Source organism: Coloeus monedula (assembly GCF_965178545.1).
Source record: "Coloeus monedula genome assembly, chromosome: 3".
Taxonomy (NCBI): Eukaryota; Metazoa; Chordata; class Aves; order Passeriformes; family Corvidae; genus Coloeus; species Coloeus monedula.
This window is the reverse complement of record NC_138783.1, coordinates 51,345,743-51,365,702: the sequence shown is the minus strand read 5'-3', so window position 1 is coordinate 51,365,702 and position 19,960 is coordinate 51,345,743. Positions and strand designations below refer to the sequence as shown.

General features: G+C 37.7%; 1 protein-coding gene across 2 annotated transcripts in view; it reads left to right on the top strand.

Moving 5' to 3' along the window:
- DCLK1 (doublecortin like kinase 1) overlaps positions 1-19,292 on the top strand; it is a gene marked incomplete at both ends in the record, with an annotated part of 229,957 nt that extends 210,665 nt beyond the window's left edge. The window contains 3 exons of one of the 2 annotated variants that reach the window (XM_082279246.1): positions 4,650-4,763; positions 10,373-10,446; positions 19,128-19,185. In XM_082279246.1, the coding sequence (XP_082135372.1) occupies positions 4,650-4,763; positions 10,373-10,446; positions 19,128-19,185 (246 nt within the window). Of the gene's footprint in view, positions 1-4,649; positions 4,764-10,372; positions 10,447-19,127 lie in introns of both variants that reach the window. The other variant, XM_082279245.1, reaches the window with a different exon arrangement.
- Between the last annotated feature and the right edge of the window lie 668 nt (positions 19,293-19,960).

The following is a 19,960-nucleotide window of genomic DNA, read 5'->3' as shown; positions in this document are numbered from 1 at the left end:
CTGTCACACAGCCTCCCTAGACCTCATTTTCCCAGCTTCAGGACAGGGAATTAATACACTCATCCCTGTTTACAAAAGGCTCTGCAATCTACGTGTTGTAAATTACCTGAGCAATTATGCATAACTGTCTTTCTGAGAAGAAATGGCACATGGAATTTTCACCTATGCTCCATTTCCACAGGTAACCTGCTTCAGTACTTTTCCATGGCGTCAAATACTGGACTTTACTTTCTCTATTGATTTCAGCTGTGATAGAGTTCACTACAACGCTTCCCTTAGTTCAGTTTTGAACCTATTCCTAGAGTGTTAAATCTGCAGCTAAAATACTAGATGGAACAGCTGGCTTGAAAAGCAGGCATGTGTTTTCTTCGACAATTTTAAGAAACATTTTCTCTCTTTGATCAAACTTTTGATAGAAGTGTTGTAACTGCTTACACTATATAAAACCATTTTGTAGATTGTAAATAACCATTCTACTTTATAGCTGCTTGCTATGTGATTACTTGGTAAATTGCTGAGATTCCTGGAATGTGCTTTGACAGTTTCAGTAGGAGCAAACCCTCATTTCAGTTTAAATTTTTGCTATAAAAATATCTGGAATGCTCTTGGAAACTGCAAAACTTGTCATGGTCAGAGTCAGACCAGTAAAGCAGTTTCTATGTGAATAATATCCCAGCTGTTTTCAATTCAAAAAAACAAAACCTGAAAAGATGTTGGCTACATGCCACTGCCACAGATGGAGATCTTGAATCTAAATGCAGTTCAGCAGCAGTTCTTTGCCCCCACCATTTAGTTTATTTGAATTCATCTCTCCTGTGCAATACACTTAGACCTGGAAACAAATCCATCTGTTTATACTTCCCCTACAGGGACCCCAGCTCTTTACTTTACCTGCTCAAATTGTTTGCAAAGCCAAAGAATTATAAAAGAGGTGGGAAGCTTGAGGTCTGGCATTTTAAACTTTAAGGCTATTGATAACTTGAAACAAGTTACAGGACAAACTCACTATTTTTTTGTTGTTGTATAAGTAGTAAATGTTTCCTTATACATCACTGAGCAGTGAATGCTGAAAGGTGTGGCTTGCATTCTGTAAATCCTTCTCTGTTAAAATAATCAATATAAAATGTGTGTTGTTGTGGGAGGAGGAAGATGGCACACACCAGCCTAAAAAGAATTAGGGAAACTGGAGCTTTTACATTTTTCCTTCACTATGTCTGCCGTGGAAATTTGTGTGCAAAAGAAATGAATAACCAAGCAATAATTAGCAATAAGATAAACATTTGTAAGAAAATTAATTTTAAAAGACATTCCTTATTTGGCAGCTGCACTACTTTTGGTTACACCCTAGGACACTGCACAAAGAAAAATTTCCTTGTAATTCTTAAAGGAAACAGTGTCCAAAAGCTTTTCCTGCTCTTCTATTTGCTCTCATTTCCTGCTGTTACGTGTATAATGATCTATTCATCTGATGCCTTTAGACCTGGAAAGTAAAGCTCTTGTGACCATCTTGTGAAATGGATCTAAGTGCTTTAGGGCAGTGGGAGTCTGGGAATCCTGAACTTCATTACATCTTTTTAACACTTCTTTTTATTTTGAGTGGCAGTGTCTCCTGCCACAGAGAAAAATGCAAATATGAGACCAGTTTTTATCAATTACTGGAATTACTCCAAGACGTTCTGCCTCATTTTTATTGTTTTTTGTTTTGGATTCTTGCAAGTAGACCATGAAAGGTATTTTGTGGAGTCTGGTTAAAAAAACCCAAAACACCCCAAACCAAAAAACAAAAGTATTTTACCATTCCAAGCAGTTTATATTGTCTGTGTGAAAACTCAGATTCTGGACCAGAGTTTTCAAACTCTTTTGGCTGCTCAGCTTCTGAGGTGTGCACAGGAGAGTTCTTCTTTCAGAGTATCAGCAGTCAACATTTTCTCAAACTCATGACTCTTTAAAGTTCCCAGATGGAGCGTCAAAAGTCACTAGTCACCTTTAAAAAAATCTTATGATTACTGCTAGTGCTGAGATTAAGTTCTGTGATCCTAACCCGCTGCAAAAAGCAAAGATGTAATACAGGGGAAAGGAACACTTAACCACTTCAGGGTTTGACATCCCTCCCATTTCAGTAACCCAGTGAAATTCTTGTCAGCAGTGTTTACCCTGTTCTCCAGTGCTACAACTTAACCTGCTGATTCTGATCAATTTGATTTTTGGTGGGTGTTTTGTTCACTTCTTGCCTTTTAAAACTGCAAAGCAGCTTGTTTTGTATTTAGTTAAACAGCTGTCTTCTCTCACCCTCAATAGCTCTCTATTTTATCATTGACTGAAGTGATTCCAGGAACCAGTTTAATATATATTGATTTGTTTATAAAGCATGTTTGTATAAAAGAGAACTACTAAACATCAATTGGCACCAACAGTAGTAATAAAAACTTAGTAACAATAGAGGAATTCTGATATATCCCTGTGCTGCACCTTAAATTGAGCTGGAAGTTATTTCATCTAAAAGCTGAAGCCCAAACGATGTGTCTGTGGAATGTTGCCACTGGAACTGTGGGTGTGGTGCTTCACCAATAAAACATGACCACAGTCTTGGTAACTGTTGTCTTCTCTGTAATTTAGTCTTCTGACAAGATGACACGAACGCCTGGCAGGCTTTCATGTCAAGAAAGCCAAGAGAATGATTTTATTTTTTTTTCCCTCCTCTAGTGAAGAGGAGTTCACTTTACAGACTAGCTTTCTTCTGGGAAAGGCAAGGTCAATGGGAAGCAGGTTATTTTTAGGGGTCATGTACCACCGAGCAAGGACTCCCCAGTGCAAGACAATAATCAGCTACTGGGTTGTATTGTTTTGTTTTGTGTTTTGCAGCTGTGTGCACTTGACCATATTTTGCCAGCTGAGACATTTTGTTAATGGGTGAGTAAGGGATCTCTAAACACAAACTCCCCAAGCTAAATAAATAACAAACCCTACCAACCTCCCTGAAATTCCCATATGCTCATTGAACTCTTGATTTACTGCAGCAGCTCTGTAACTCTTTAAGGGCACTTGTAACGTCTAAAAAATACCAAAAAAAGGTGTCTTTCATCTCTCACTGTTCTGACCTTGTCTTGTTTACCTGTATTCTACTAGTATTTTACCTAAGTGGAGTTTAAGAATTATTTCAGCTCTTCATACCTATACATACCATGCAGTACCAGTCAGGGATGACTATGGCATGTGGTCAGTGACCTGATACCCTGCATATTTTGCGTGTTCTACATTTTGTTCCCTATTCCACCTATTCTGCATATTGTTGCCTGAAATCCTGCACATTCTGCTAGTGAGGAAGTCTCACTGAGCAGTGGCTTTTTGCACATTTTTCAGGCATAAGGATCTTTCCTACAGTTTCTAAAAAAACCTCCACGTTTCCTGGGCTTGGATTCAATCTGCGGACTTCTGCAAAACTTCAAACTCCCTTCTTTCTGCTGGGGTTTCTCCTCAGCATGGAGGGTGCCAGCATGCCTAGGTGCAGGTTTCCTCTGCAAAGGGGGACATCTCAGCTGGAAGGAGGAATGTCCCAGCCCAGCTACATGGCACCTGGGCTGGAGTGTGTGCACAGCTGACCTGCTTGGTGCATGCCACAGCAGAACGTGTCTGCCTCTGCTTGGCCATGCACTTGTGTACCTACTTGTACCTCAGGTTAGCTCAAGGTGAGAATATTTTGGCATGGAAGAAGAGGACACCCATAGCTGGCTCCAGCCCTTCTTTGCTTTCCCAGGCAGTCTGTACCTCTGTCTGCATTCATGTACCTTTCCCACAGTATTCCAGGCTTCTGTGCCTTGAGAGTGGGGAATGGAATTGCAGTCCCTTGCTAGTTGGAGATTTGATCTGTGGAAGTGTTTTTGATTAAGAATGGCTTTACTATAGCACAACCATGGTCTGTGGGGAATGCCACCACAAGCCATGAGCACCTGACCTGGCCTGCAGACATGTGCAATGATGCATCCTGGTGTTGGTGATGTCTTACACTCACCCATCCCAAGGGTCTCAGGCAGGGCATGTCTCAGCTCCCATCTTACCTGGGTTTCCTCACTGTGGACTCACTGGGCTGTGGCTGCAGCTTTTGCCCAACCCCATAGTCCCTGAGTGTGGAGCCTTTACAATGTAGGACCTCATAAGTGTCTCTCAGGATTTTTCGAGATCCTTTTCTGCATCCTGACAGGGATGCAGAAACAGGCCCTCTTGTTTTTGTAATATCTTGGTACTTTCTACTTTTGAGGTCATTATCATTAAATTTACGTGATGAGTAAACAGAATCTTAAGCACATCTGAGTTTCTCAGGCTTTGAAATATTAATGGACTTAAAAATAACTAGGCAGTGGTAATTAAGATGTGGTAGAAATAAAAATGAAATGTTTAACAATTATTATTCATGAACATTACCTAAAGTTTGAGAAGAAAATACTGGGTAGCAAAGAAGAGACCGCTCAGTGCCATAATATGTTCATCTTGTAAGTACCTTAAATATATTGATGGAGAAAATGATTGACCCATTTTAATACAAACTTTTTGTAAACTTTTCTGTATTGATAGGTACTATCAGAATCACCTCATGATTCTATCTTTTTTCATCTTTCCTCTCTGAAGTTTTATTTTGCTTTATTTATCTGCAGGATGATGGCCTTCCAGAGAATGAACATCAGCTCTCAGTAGCTGGGAAGATAAAGAAGCATTTCAACACAGGCCCTAAGCCGAACAGCACAGCAGCTGGAGTTTCTGTCATAGCAGTAAGCATCTGAAATACACAGATGAAAGATTTATGTGCCCACCAGACAGTTATGTGTTTAGGACACCAAAAAAAACCAGAGAGGGTTAATCTTTTGATAATTGTAGCATTTAATTAATGTAAAAGTGGTTAGACTGGTATCCTGCACAGCTTCTCCTTTGATTCTCCTTGTGAGTCACATTGTTATTGAACGGCCCTAGGAGGTATAACTGTACACACAATACACTGTTCCACATTTTGCCAGATCAGTGGACCTAACTCCAATGTAAATTCAACAATTTGAACTGTGGGATCATGAGATTTTACTTGGCAGCAGACTCCTCTTATGGATTGAGGCCACACAGAGGTTGTAGCAGAAGGACAGCACCACTTTAAAATGTAAATTGCTTCAAAATTTAACTGAAAATCTGTATGGCAGCCTAAGACTCTCCTCTTTGAAGACATGAAAGAGACCTGTGATGCCTCACTGCTGCCTTCATGGTTTACATGAGTCCAGCCACGTCAGATTTAGCTGATCAGCAGCATTTTATTGTAGTGCCACACACAGCCTGCTTCCCTTTCAGCAGAAGTATTCAATGGGGTAAAGACTTAATGGAACTTCTTGCTGCCTTCTGTCACATTGCAATTCCAGTGGAGCCATTCTAGGTTTGAATGTGTCAGAGTGTCTGAAACAAAGCTTGACCAAAATTTTTACCAAGCTTTACTGAGGTTTCAATGGTGTCCTCAGTGGAGCATACATCACATACAATTGTATTTTTTCCTCACAGATGAACACGTGTATTACATATACATGGACACAGGATATATTCAGCATATGATGAGATTATTCATACTAATGCCATTGAATAGTGACATGCACATCCTTCACATTTTTGATACATCTGCTTGTGTTTGTAAGCTTTCCTTTATTACTCATAGTAATGTGAACACTCCAAAGAGTCACTAAAAATGTGACATGTTAAACATAACCATTCCCATATCAGATTACTCAGTGTTCATTGCCAGCTTCCATAAATTGCAGGTGGTGTGTGACTGCACATGTACACTTTCTTGTACTGTTTCCACTTTCATGTTTCTCAGCTCAGCCCCTCCAGTGTTGAGTTAAATCAGCATGAAGTAAATTCAGCTCAGCACATGCAATCTGGCTCACAGGTGTGAAGTGCTTTTGCAGCAAAATGGATGCTCTCTCAAAGTTACTTGGTATAAGTACTTAAAATTTCAAGCTGTGCCTCACTCATATTTTTTCTTTACTCTTTCCTACCCTGAATATCCTCAACATGGAAGCAAGTTGTTCCTCATGCTTTTCCTAGATTTTCTCAGTCATCAGCTAACATAGTCAGCATTTATTTATTTTCGTTTTTAACCAATAATACTGCAGCAACTCTCCCACAACTAAAACATCACATACCCATTGCTCATCTGAACTGCAGGTATGTTCTTTATAGACTAGCTGAAATCGTGTTCCTATTGAATGGACTGCCAGCACGCTTGTCCATGAGAATTACTGCTCAGATCCTCCATGCTAATGACTTCAAAGCTTAAAAGCAAGAAATGATGCCTCTGTCCTCATCCATCCCTTGCCTCCTTTATGTTTTTAATTTCCCTGCCCTCCTCTTTTTTTATTTGCCCCAGTTGCTTTGCCAAGGAATTGTTTACAGCAGTTGAACACTTGAGTAATGAAAAAAGGCACTGTAGTGAATCTGTCCAATGCAAAACATCAGGAAAAAAATGTGTATGTTTAATTATATTCTTAATGGCTTTTATTTATTTTTTAGTGTTTGGAAATTTACCAGATTATTTTTAGTGATCTTCTCTGTGGGCAAACTTCATATTCTGACACGACTGATACTGCAACTTGGCCTATAAAGTAGAAATGTTAAGAATACTTTTACATAATTCAGAAAGTTTTGATTATAGGAAAAGATGGGGAAGTATAGACCTCTTTAGTGTTTTGATAATGTTTCAGAATGCTAGATAATTTCCATTTTATGAATAAATTAGTTTTGTTTTCTACAAAAGTAATTTAATACGTAAAAGAAAGCCAAAAGCAAGACAACAATGCCTTTAAATGCTTTAAATGTTGTTTCTGCATTTGGAAGTCTATTTAATATACATTTGACATGCATGTCACCAGGGTTTTGTGTTTGGGAATCTTCCTTTAACTGTGAAATCTCAAATAAGCTAAAATTAAATCCTATTAACAAAGACTGCTCTAGATTTAGAACGTTCAAAGTATGTATAGATGCTGTAACATATTGTTTGGCACTAAAGACATGCACTAATTATATTTTTTATAAAAATACTGGGGGTTTGTGCCTGCCTGTATGTTTACATACTTTTTGAGAGAGTGCTTGTGTATATAATATATAGAGTTGCCTTCTATATATTATATAACACATCTGTGTCTGTGTTTGTGAAAATGTGTTAATATGTGCTTATATTTCTATAGCTTACTTAATAGTATGAAAGCTAAATATTATCATTATTTTGAGTATTATAACTCTGTTTATGTACAGAGATCGCTAATATGTGCTATTTAGTTCTTAGTTTGTCCTCACCTTGGTATGATATAATATTATATGCCTGTTTTCTCCTGTGGTAAGAAGTAACACACCTCAAATATGCACCAATTAAAACTATAATATGAAAATTAAGTTCCTAAAGCTGTGTCTCTGGTCAGCTTGACTGAGAGGAAGTGTGAAGCCACATGTGTTTTGCATACTTCTACTGTGGCTACTGCTTCCTTCAGCAATGTCCAAATTGCATTGATTCCTTTGGTTCAGACTTAGGTCTGCTTTATTGATGTGGTAATCTCAGTAAAAGTTGTCTCTGATTGTCCAAGGCAGAGACATCCTCCTTCTCGTGCATGTGTCCAGACTTCAAGTTTGTCCACATTTCAAAGGATTTGTCAGTTTGGACAAACTACTCTAATGAACATGTGCAAGCTTAGCAAAGCAGTTCCTTTGCTGATGTAGCAGAATGATTTTTTAAACAAAATTAACTATACAAGCAAAGAGACTTTTCTGTTGATACAATAATACATCATTAAAAGTTCTGCCAGGGTAACTATGTCAGTTGGGAAAAAATTCCCCTGAACCAACGTAGCTTTGCCAGCAAAATTTTAATTGGAGAGCTAGCTTTTAAAACAGCAAGAGAATTAGCAAGTCCCTAAAAAACACTGATTGCTGATGAGAGAGTAGGTAGGAGAAATATCACTTTACTTGCTCTGTTCTTAAACTCTTGTCCCAGGCATTGAGTACCGGTCTCTCTCTGTGGGAGACAGGGGCTGGGCTAGTGCCCCTCAGTCTGTGTCAAAATGGCCACATTGCTGTTAAGCATGTGCCAAAATATTTGCAGGATCATGTTTCTCATACAGCTTTTCAATAGGAGCAGTATTTTTTAGTTCTGTGATGGTGTTTATAAAAGGTACTGCAGTAAAAACAGAAAACCAGACTTCCACTAACTAGTCTTTTTAAAATTTGGGGGTAGATTTTATTCTTCAGTTCTTCAAGGATGTCAATTCTTTTTATTTTGTGGCTGTACCCTCTGGGCTTTAGTGACAGTGGCTAGAGTGACTAAGAGTGTGAATCACTTTATAAGAATGCTTCTGCAGTCCAAAGGTGTGCTGTAATTCCTTGTATGAATCGAGCATCATTTAATATATGTCCTTGTCTGAAGTGTTAAAACTTAGCCTGTATGTCATCACTTTTGTGTTTGTACTTTTGCCATTGTTAAGACAGAGGAAAAGACTAATGCTAAACTGTTGTTAAGGTTGTATAAGGTCTCTGTCTTGGCAATGGGAGTAAACTCCAGCTGGAGATTCAGAGGAATCAAGTAGAACAGCAAAGGAGAAAAGCTGCTCAGAAAGTTGGTGCAGCTCTGTTCTGCTTACAGGGTCCTGGGTTGGGGACCCCGCAATGGGCAGGCAGTGGGTGGGTCATTGCCCTGCATTCTGCTGATTTTAAAATAAAATTGCCAATGCCAAGTGGGATTTCTAGCCATGGGGTTTCTCGGGTGGTGTGGAGGAGAAACCAAGCCTAGCCTGTAAGTTTTGCTTAATGTCTCAAAGCTGAACCCGTGTCTCGGCTATCCCTTCACATCTATTGTCTGTGTTGTCCTGGGGTCATTGTCCACAGTTGGGTTTCTCATGGCAGGATTTCCACACCACCAAAATAGTTTCAGCTCTTGTTAGGGAGCGACTCTCCCCATTTTCTCTGAATTAATTTTTGGCTATTCAATTTTAGGCCAATATTTTTGATCTGCTTTTTAGGAGAACATCCCTTTTGTGTGTTTTATGTGCAGCATACAAGGAAGCCAGTAGATGGCACTAGCAGACCAGTGTAGTTAAGCTAACACACATTTAACTCTAGGTACAAGGTTCCCATGGTTTTAAACAGGAAACATGCTTTAAATAATTCTAAATAGGATGAAAGAGGCATTGTTTTAACAAAATGGAATAAATTACTGAATTCTACACTTGCAGGGGAGTCATCAAGAAAAATTTAAATTTGCAGTTAGTTCCTAACTCCCCTTGGAGTGGTTGGTACCTGGAAATGTGTTGAACTGATCTTCTGAATTTAGAAATAGAAACTGGCATCAGTATTGGAACTACATGCCACACTCTTACTGAAGCACAAAATGGCCTTTTCTCTTCATAGGGCAAAAATCTAAAAATCATTGCATCAGTTTTAAAGCAGTCAGAGTGTCTCCGTAAAGAATTTTTCCCCCAAAATTTTGTTTAATTCAGCTAAATGATGTCTCCACTGTCTGTTAGTGCAGCACAGAAGGATTAGGGAAAAGAACACATTTTCTTTGTTCCTATGCACATGATATTGCTAATGATAAAGTAAACTTGAAAGATCTCTATTCCTTAAGTAATATCACCAGCACAATTTCCTGGACACAATATTAAGTTCATTTCCATTTTGACTTTAATTGGTGCAATTTTAAACCAAATAGTTTTGTACTGTTATCTTTTTGAGCATGAGGTGTAAGCTGAAATGATAAACAATGTTATTCATGGCTCTGAGTAGTCCTACTCTCCAAGGTTAACACATTTTTAGAAATGAATTACCATGATTGATGGGGTATCAAAACCTGATTCTTTTCATCTTTACACATTCCATGATTATGAAGCAGTCTAATTTAAGCCTTGTGTAGTCTGTCTAGCCTGCTCCTTGTGATGGTTGCACTGCATTTAATTTTTTAAAAAATTATTATTATTAAACTTCTCAGTTTAATTGCAGAAGATAATATTCTATTACTGCTATGTGCAACTTAAAAGGGCACTACTGTCTTTGGAGGTAATGAGATATTTCAGACTTTTAAATGAATGCATTATGCATTAAGTAACCTATTCATAAACTCCATTTTAGTTTGAATAAATTGGCTTCTAATTTGGCAATACCAAATCTAGAATTAGTATCTTTCTCTTTTATTTCTTTACCTTTTTTTTTTTTCTTCTATGGTGCGTAGCTTTAGGATGTTAGATAAGAGCCTTCTGAAAGTGAAAACAGTAAATATGCACTAAATAAGGAACAGCTTGCTCTGGAGTCTGAATTCTCTAGCCTAATGTCGATCCACTGAGTTGCCCCATTTCTCTCTGCTCAGCTGGACCACGGGTTTACCATCAAGAGATCAGGGTCTTTGGACTACTACCAACAACCAGGAATGTATTGGATAAGGTATGAGATGGTGCAGCGCCAACAGTCAGTGTTTCCATGGCAACGTGCTGGCAGTCTCCATTAACCAGTTCCTTCAGTGGATAAACATGCTTTTTGATTTGTTATCTGGTCCATATGCTGCTTTATCAGTTTCGTTTTAATCTTGATTGAGATGCCACACCCCCTCATTCCCTTTCTTCACCCATCTCTCACACCCACATTGCCAGCTTTCTCTTCATCGCACATGCTCAGTATCAATCTCCCCTATAGTTAAAAGGACAGTGTATATAGAAAATCTACAGATATGCTGAAGTATGCACCCTCCCCCTCCCTACTGCTTGTTAAGGCATCTACTTCCCCTGTGCTCCTGTTTCAAAACACACGGAGCAGCAACAGGCTCTCAGCATATATTTTCCTCTTTTTCCATGCAAGATGTGGAGCTATATACTGTCATTTTAAACCCACTAAACACAATCCTTACCTTAGATTGAACAATGCATTTGCATAACGCGGGCATAGAAACTCTCCCAAGTTCACTGAAATACAATGCATTGTATGTGCTGGTAAGCTTGTGTTTCTAACAATGCATTCCTTCTCTTTTCTTTTTAAAACCCTTCTGATACCTATTTATTTTGATTTGATTTTTTTTTTCAAATATTGCATGAGTCTCTTGAATATATTTTTCTTCATTGTGTAACCGTGCCAGGGTTGTTGTTAGCTGGCTTAACTTGTATGATAAAATGGGGCTCTGGGTGGGAGGGGCTTATTCTGGAGTGGGGGCAAGGAGGGTTCCAGGTCTGATAGCCCACAAGAGGCCCACACACCTCCTCAATAAATCCAAAGCACTGGAATTTCCATCAAGTGGTTAATTGCTGTCTTTTTTCTTTATTACTCACAAGACCTACATTTTGTTAACTGGAGAAATTTTTATAAGTTTACTGAGAGACATGTGTTTTCTAACACTGCCTTTAAAGACTTGTCTGTGAGGGATTTGTAAAAACTCAGCAAAGTAACCACCTTAGCAAAACAGCAGAGATGATCACTGCAAGTGTTTCCAGTAAAGTAAAACTCCCACCCTGGATCATTTCACCAAGTGCATGGATCAGGCTACAGCACGCTTTCCATAAAACCTAATGGTTCCCTGAGCACACACTGAGGGTTAAGTAGTTTCTGATATGGATGTTCTGGGGAAAGAAAAACAAAACAAACACAACCCCCAAAAAAAGCCTATTTTTCAGGCAAAAAGTAGAAAAGTCATTCAAATTCATGAGTTGAACGCTGGCTAGCAAAAGTTGAGAAAGACTCTCACTCCAAGTGTTTGAGTGTGCAGCAGTACCTGTAATTCGTCTAATTCCAGCCTGTTGCACTTGTGGTGGTGGCTACAAACCCACTGTGACCTGCAAGGGCTGAGCAAAACCTGCTGATCTGTCTTGTCACTTGGCATCCTTCTTTGTGCTCCTTGGTTTTGGACAAGGAGGGAATGGGGCCTGAGTGCCCAGCTTTAGTTAACTGTGGGTTTTATAGTATTAGAGGAATTTTCTGCTGAAGAAGGAAAGATGGCATTTTCTGTCAAGCAGAACTTTTTGACGAAGAGTTGCAAATTTAATGCCCCCTCTGTAAAATGGCGGGGAAGATCACATCAGCTTTCTTTGTCTTCCTGGAGTTTGATTGCTACCCATGGTCAGTTTACACTCCTCTGTTTACACTTTTTGTTTTACATTAAAAAAAACAAACAAAAAAAAAAAAAAAAAAAAAAAAGAAAGAAAGTCTTTCCATTTGCTATACAGAATGTTTGGATCTTTTAAAATCGCTCCTTCAGTGGGAGCAGATCACCAGAAACAGGAGCCTGTGAGAAAAGTGAACATCTCCTCAGATTGGCCTTGACTCAGTTTAACTGCATAGCCCAGGTTTTGAAACAAACCATATGCATTTTGAAGAGGTAGGGGAGAAGGCTCTAATTCTGCAACTTGGTAAATAAATAAAGCTATAAAAAAAAAGGTCATTTGACTAAAGCACTAGTAATGGCTGCCATCAGCATACAAAATGACACATCCCTTAATAATGGGATGGAGCAGATGGGCGATAATCTCTCTTATTCATACATAAACTGCTCTGTTTTCCAGCTGGGGGCAGTAACAACAATGTTTATAATTAGGGTTTTCTAAACTGTTCACCTAGTGTGGAAAGGCAAATTGGGAGAGCAGGGCTCCTAGTCGTGGATGCTTAATTAGGAAATCGTCTGCGAGGGGGTGCCTTGGACCAAACAGTGCCGTGTGTTTGAGCCTCTCTCATCTCCCAAGAACATGCAGCTGTTGTGGTGACCAAGATTTTAGTCTAAATAAAACCATTTTGATGTAGCAAGTGTTTAGTTTTTAGTAGTGCAGATGCAAAGCATATTAAAATGTTCATCAATTTATGTCTATAAAACAAATAATTTATCACAGGTCCATGAAAATTAATCTGAATTCACAAGTACAGTGAAAAATGAAACCATGTCCCAAGGAAAATGTAAAGCTCCCTTCGTTAGCGTTAAACTACTTGTCTCTTCTGCTCTTCTCTTTTTGTTTTCATGTGTAGTTTCTAGAAGCTTTCTAAAACACTTTTTAAATGGCACTATTTCCTCCTTCAATAACCAGAAAACCTTGTCCTCTCCCTGCCTAAAAGACTTCTGTTTTCAAAGTCCTTCAAAATCCTAATTTTTCTGAGCATATTCTGCATCCTCTTTTATTCCCTTTCAGTGGGATAATACATGTGGAAATGACATGATTTTTTCGGTGCAGCAGTAGTTGTTTTAGCTGGCATAAGCTATAATACCTGGAAAATCTTTCACAGTTCCTTGAATATGAGTGAAGATCAGGGAAAACACAAGGACCAAATCAGTAGAATCATTTGGACCCCAGACTAACACATGTTTTAAAACCAATCCACCAAATGTTGTTGGAACATCAGCCCTGCAATCAGAGGTGCAGTAAAGACCAAAGCAGCGTCAGCAGGGGACAAGTCTTGGAGGTCCAGTTAAAACCCTGAAGACTGGGCTGATTCAGAATATCAAAGGAGCACCAGAGTGGTTGCATCTAACATAAAATACTAGTAGTAAATGTCAGTATGTGTAGTATTATATACATTATATTAGTATAAAATATTAGAGTATGTTATTTTCTATATATCCAAGACACTTCAGAAAATCAAAATGGAGTAAATAAAATACAGGAAGTGTATGGAAAAGTCATTAATGATCTATCTATCTATCTAGTGACAATAGAAAGGAGATGAGTTATGTTGGATGCTTAACAAAATCATCAATCTGGTCAATATTGAATTCATAAAATACTGGATTTTTAAAATACAGTTCTCACTGTTGCAGTTAAAAATGTATCTGAATAGCTCATTTGAAAACCCATAGTTCCATCCTCTGTGTTTGGTTCCTAGTTCACATTATTTTGCATCTGTCAAGTTACTTGCACCTGTCCCAAGTGGATACAATACACTTTCAAGTTAAAAGTTACAGCCAGACTTTGATGATGGGACAAGGACATTGGGAATCAGGCTTGCTATCTGTAAAGTGCCATTTTTAATAACATAAAACCCTCTGTAAACTGAATATTGGTAAATACAGGCAGATATCTAAAATAATTTAAAATCTCTTCTCCCGGTCTTTGAGTAAAAACCCCACAACTGATTTACAAACTATAAATAAAACTCACTCATGCAAACAACTTGGCACTAACCCTCTTCCACATGTAATTGAATCCAGCTGAGGAATTGTGTCTCTAAAAAGGGGGGATGTCAAAGAGTAAACACAAACTTAAGTGCAGCAATATGAATTCGACAGTTATGTATATGGAATAGTTGTCTTTGTGTTCACTCACCAACACAGTACAAAGCATATATCAAACTGATTTGATTTTCTTTCTTTTTTACTTTCATTTTAGCTAAACTTTATGCTGGAAGTTACATGGTGTGCTAAAGCATTGGCCTTTTGTATTTGGAGGTCTGGGTTCAAATCCACATGATTAATTTGTCCCCTCGATGTGGTCATTTGCACGTCTCCAAATCACCGTGTAACTTGACTTAGTTATACCTTGTGCCTGAGGGACTAAAAATACCATGAGTGTCTCACTCCTGGACTGAGGTGCATTGCTAAGTTTGAAGTACTCTCAAAAAAGTGTCTTGATTCATGAATCAATCACACACACGTATATATACATATATATATATATAAATATATATCGAGTATATATAGAAATATATATATATATTACCTGAGAAACCCATGGAAAATAAATTTAAAAAGAGATGAGACTGAAGGGCTGCCTGGCTTGTGCCACAAGCAATGTTTAATGGTCATTTTTACAGCAAGGAAACCTGTCAACATATAAAGGTCAGTAGCCAGAAGTTTAAGGAAATAAAATAAACTTATCTAGGTGTGAACATTTAAATTTGCACATAAAACTGTGGATATAAAAGAACGTACTGGAAGAAAAAATACTGGTGTTTCAATACATATATTCATCTAATTCCACATGCTACATAAAGCTTCATGAAAATTGCTAACAAATTGCAAGTATGCTTTATCCTGCAGAATAAAAGCGAGCAAAGGGAAGGGTTTCTTAGATTAATGCGTGAACAGCTGCATCCCCAGTTTAGTCTCCTGGCTGGTATGAATAATGTATGGACTAAGAGGCAAAATGCACATTAATGTTCTTTTATTAATGAAACTAATATATATCTATATTTGGTGGCCAGCAGTAAATTAAGACAAGTGAAAAGAATAACAGTCACTGCTCACTTTCATAAAATGCAGTTACTTTAATCCAGTAATTACTGACCTGACAGAAAATATCAGCCCACAGCTAAAATAAGATGCTTCCCATTGCAAATCCAACATCTATATCAAAGGAGTTGTACTTTTTGAAAATCTTTCATAAACACACAGTGCAGTGTTTTCCAAGATAAAAAAATGAATTTGCATGCCGCAGCAGTCCTGTAACTTCAAGTGGTAGAAATCAGGATGAAGACACTCCTTAAGGAAAAATCCTGGAAAAATACCAACTGCACCTTAGTATGTCAATGACAGAAACAATGATTTTAAAATAATACTCTGTTACTACAAATTACATGCATTTGCAGAAATGGCTTGGTAACCATTTGGTACTGGGTGTCAGGATTACTAAATGTTGATGCAAAATACATTAGTGCTTAATGAAGTACTTCAGACCCATCAGCACCAAACTATTAGAGGCAATCTACTTATCTGCTGCTGGATAAGAGGCTCTACATTTTCTCTTATGGATTGCAGGAAGACAGCTGCATATCTTAAATATGAATGCTATCTTTACATTTGAGTTCCCATTACTCTCATATAGCGTTCAAAGTTCTCAGTCTCTAACCTAGAGCTGGGAAAAATAAAATGTCAAAATGTGATAGTGAAAATCTGGGATTTGCAGCCCTGCGAAGCGTAAGTGCACTTCAGATTCTCTTATTATTTATTGAAAGAGTAGCTTGAAGTAGAAATGCCCTGGAAATCCATAACGGACTGGTTCATGCACCGGTGAACCACCCAAATGAACAGCAGGTGAAAGAATACATCTGTTAAACCAAGGCAATGTGTGTAAGAGGCCTTTGTTACAAAAACATCAATAATAATTAAAAAGCTGATTTTTGGAATATGTGCACGAGTAAGTACAGTAGGTGAAAATTACACTTACAAAACACATACAGTCAATATTCAAATGTATCTATCTTACCATCTTCTCTGCATTCCAAAGGATGGATCTATCATATTTTGAAATTCTTTTGAGGTAAAAAGTAACTGTGACATCATTAAATGAAAAATAACATTTTTGCAGAATGTAGAGCCACTATATCATCAGCAGTGTATTACATACTGAAAGTGTCAAATGTCATTGCAACATTGGGCAAAATAAGCCTGTTCTTGAAAGTTCTGTAGGGCCTGAGCACTCTGTGGCCAGAAGTGCCCCATTTTGTAGCTCTGACATGGTAAACACTAAACATTAGCATATGACCTGTGTATTTTTGCTTTCATTAGATAAATACTGACTTCTTTGACTCTCTGTGACTTTGTAACTTTTCATTCAATAAGCTCTTTGGGTGAGAAAGGCTCCAGATATCTCTCAGCCCAGGAGAGTAACCATAATAATGACCTGTAGTCTAGAAGTATGCCTTTACAAAGACCAATTAAACCAAATCCAGGGCAAGCACTGGATAAAAATGTAAAGAAAAACACAGTCACAAAATATCTCAGGAACATTCTGAAGGGTTAGGAAGCCAGATATATTTTGCCCGACAAACTACAGCAGCATAAGGTGCTAGATGAGGTGATACAGGGTTTTTGCTTAACATCTTTTATTATTGAGGCAGGGAGTGCTTTTATGTATATTTAAACAAATAGATTTAAAGAAAAGTCTCTAAAGCTTTTCCAACAATCATAGAAAAACAATATCTTGGGGTTTATTTTTAAAGGCATCTTTAAAAATTTGTCCTGGTACCTCGTTATCTGTCTTCTTTATAAAGAGCAATGTCCTAGGCAAAATTTCAAACCAATTGTCTTATACATTCTCTTATATGTAAGTTATCTAAATTTAAATACCTTCAGATTTTACATATACATTTGACATTCTCATGTATCAAGTTTTAAAAACAAATTCTGAATTTAATATAAGTATTTTTATTTATTCAACCAGAAATGTTTAAATTTCTCAGGGGAGAGTGTGTATTACCACAGGATGATGTGATGTGGTTTAAACTTTAAATAAATGCTTATTTCCTGTAAGCATAAAAAAATATCCTTTAAATGGAAATCTGTATTTTATAGAGTGGTAATATATGCCATTCTTTTCAATTTTCACACAAAATTACATACTGTAAGCAGTATATTCACTGTGTGTAAAAGATCTAGGTATTCTTCTGTTTCACATTAAAAATAATCAAAAACTGAATTGGTTCAAGGCTAAGAAACATAGAAGGCATTGAAAATACTAATTAGAGCTCCTAACCAAAAGATGGCAGTAAACAAAGAAATTTTCAGCAGATGAGAGGTGTTGTATTTTGTAGCAATTATTATTTAAAATATAGGGATGAACTTATCTAAGTGGATCATTTTACCCTTTTAAAGTAGTGCTATATAGGTTCTAGACACAAAAATAATAGTGCAGCAATATAGCCTAACTAAATGCATTTGCTGTAGAAGTTCTGTACTCCTGTCCATCTTCCTGTCTCTGTTACATCATTATTGAATGCTGGTTGCATTATTTGAAAGCATGAATTGCTATAATGCTATTCTGCACCAGTATTATGGATTTAGTTTTCATTTTAGTCTCAAAAATACGTTGGCTATAAATACATCTCTGCTCTCCTATGAGGCTCACACTGTAACTGGTAAATTTTTTAGAGAAATCAGTCATGCATATCTTAAGAGAACACAATAAATCCTTTGAAGCAGAATAACCTTTTGGCTCCATTTCTTGAAATTGACCTTTTCATAATTTGGACAAATTTTACAAACCTTACTAGTGAAACCTATTCAGTTCTCAAAGTTACTTTGCTTCCAGTGGCATGATCAGATACTTGGTTGCATTTTGTATGTCATCTTACTGTTCACCAACCTTTTCCCATTTTGCTTTTTCCGAAACAGTCAGGGATTGTAATTTCAGGGGGCAGCCCTGCTTCAGAAGCAGCTAAGCATGTGTCAAAGTGCTCTTGCTGAATCAAGGCCATCCTGTTGAACTTAAAATTTTACAGCAATTTCAAGGACTGTAGTCTAAGATCCCATAATCAAGAAGACAGCAAAACCTTGTCCCATGCTTGAAATTGATAGTCAGACTAGGTCTCCCCTTACTTGGGTTGAAGTTTCACCTCATAAATGTGCCAGAAAAGCAGAGAAAAGAATGTGACTAGAAGTTACAGCCATCTTATTAAGAATTGCATTTTCAATAATGGCAGAATGATCAAAAAATAATGCCCATCAAATGAATATTGCTCTTTCCCATTCCTAGATACCTTAGCTAGACGTAGATAAAATTAGCAGAGTATTGAATCCAGTAGACCTTGGTTAGCAGGAAGAGACAGTGTGGTCAGGCTAAACAGGTCTTGCCGTCAGAGCTCTTCAGCGTTCTCCCTAAGAACATCCATTGAGCAGCATGATGTGTCAAGGAGCTGGTCTAGCTCCCTTTGGTGTTTGTTTTTCTCTCTTTTCTGACAACTTCATCACAATCCATCTTTGTTACCTGATTGCACTGACTTGAACATGGGTGAGTGTGTATCAGCCTTCATTAGGTCAAATCAAAGACAAGTGTACATCTCTGCCTTGCCTGTAGAAACAGATTTATACTTTGAGAAGAGTGGGGGGAAGGTCACTTGGTATTTGACTTGAAATTTGAATCTGTTAAAGGATGAAATTAATAACATCCAGAAGTAGAACATATGGCATCCATATATATGGGACTGTATCTGCTTGATGATGTCACGCTACCTCTTAAGATTTGGGAAATGCACTTTTTAAAGCATTTAGCTATGTTGTGGGCTCAGCCTTTCAGACCTGACTGAGACAGAGCAGGTTTAATTTGGTCTGAACATTTATTATCCCTGGTATTTGCAGGCCACATAAAACCTCATGGTTTTCATTATCTTTGCATTTCACACACAGCCTAATTTCATTTATTCTTATTTTATGCCCCTGCCAGACCACCGCTCTTGATAAGGAGAGGCAGGTTTTCCGACGAAGACGCAACCAGGATGTGAGGGGACGTTATAAGGCTCAGCAAGCTCCACCTGAACTCAACTCCGAGTCAGAAGACTATTCACCAAGTTCATCTGAGACTGTTCGCTCACCTAACTCACCCTTTTAATAAAACACTTTTTCTCAAAAGTCTTGGCTTTAACCCTTTGAGACCCTGAAACTGCTTCAGGCCTGTGTGGCATGATTACAGCTGATCTATCCAGCAGTAAACACTGGGATGGTGGAACACAAAAGGGTGCTCACAGAATCTTTGTAAGAATTATTTCCTAATTGATTGAAATACTTGTTCTCTGTTTAGATTGCAACTTGCTGCTAATATGATCCTCAAAGGGTTAAGGCTATTTTGCTTTTTTGTTTAAAGATAGAAGCAGTGAATGTTTTCATCAGTGGAGCTAGGAACTGCAGTATGTAATTTTAGCACATGTTAACCCTCTGAGTAAATGATCACCTTAAATCTTGACAACCCATATTAGGGTTTTATTCTGGCTTTTTTGCTTTTATACGCACATACCTTTTATAGTATCCTGAAGTTCCTTGCCTGTTTCTGGCCAAAAATATATCAAATGTACTATTGCTTAGGAATTATAAATATAGGCCTAAAAATGAAAATAAAATTAAACTAATGGTATCTTCTACAACAGCTCATTCCAAACCTTCATCATACTTCCACATGGAGTGACTGTTATTGGACGGTATGATGCAGGGCTAAATGGGAAATTCAGTTTAGGGCATCCTCATGGTTTACAGAAGATGACATGATGATGGCCACAAAAGGTT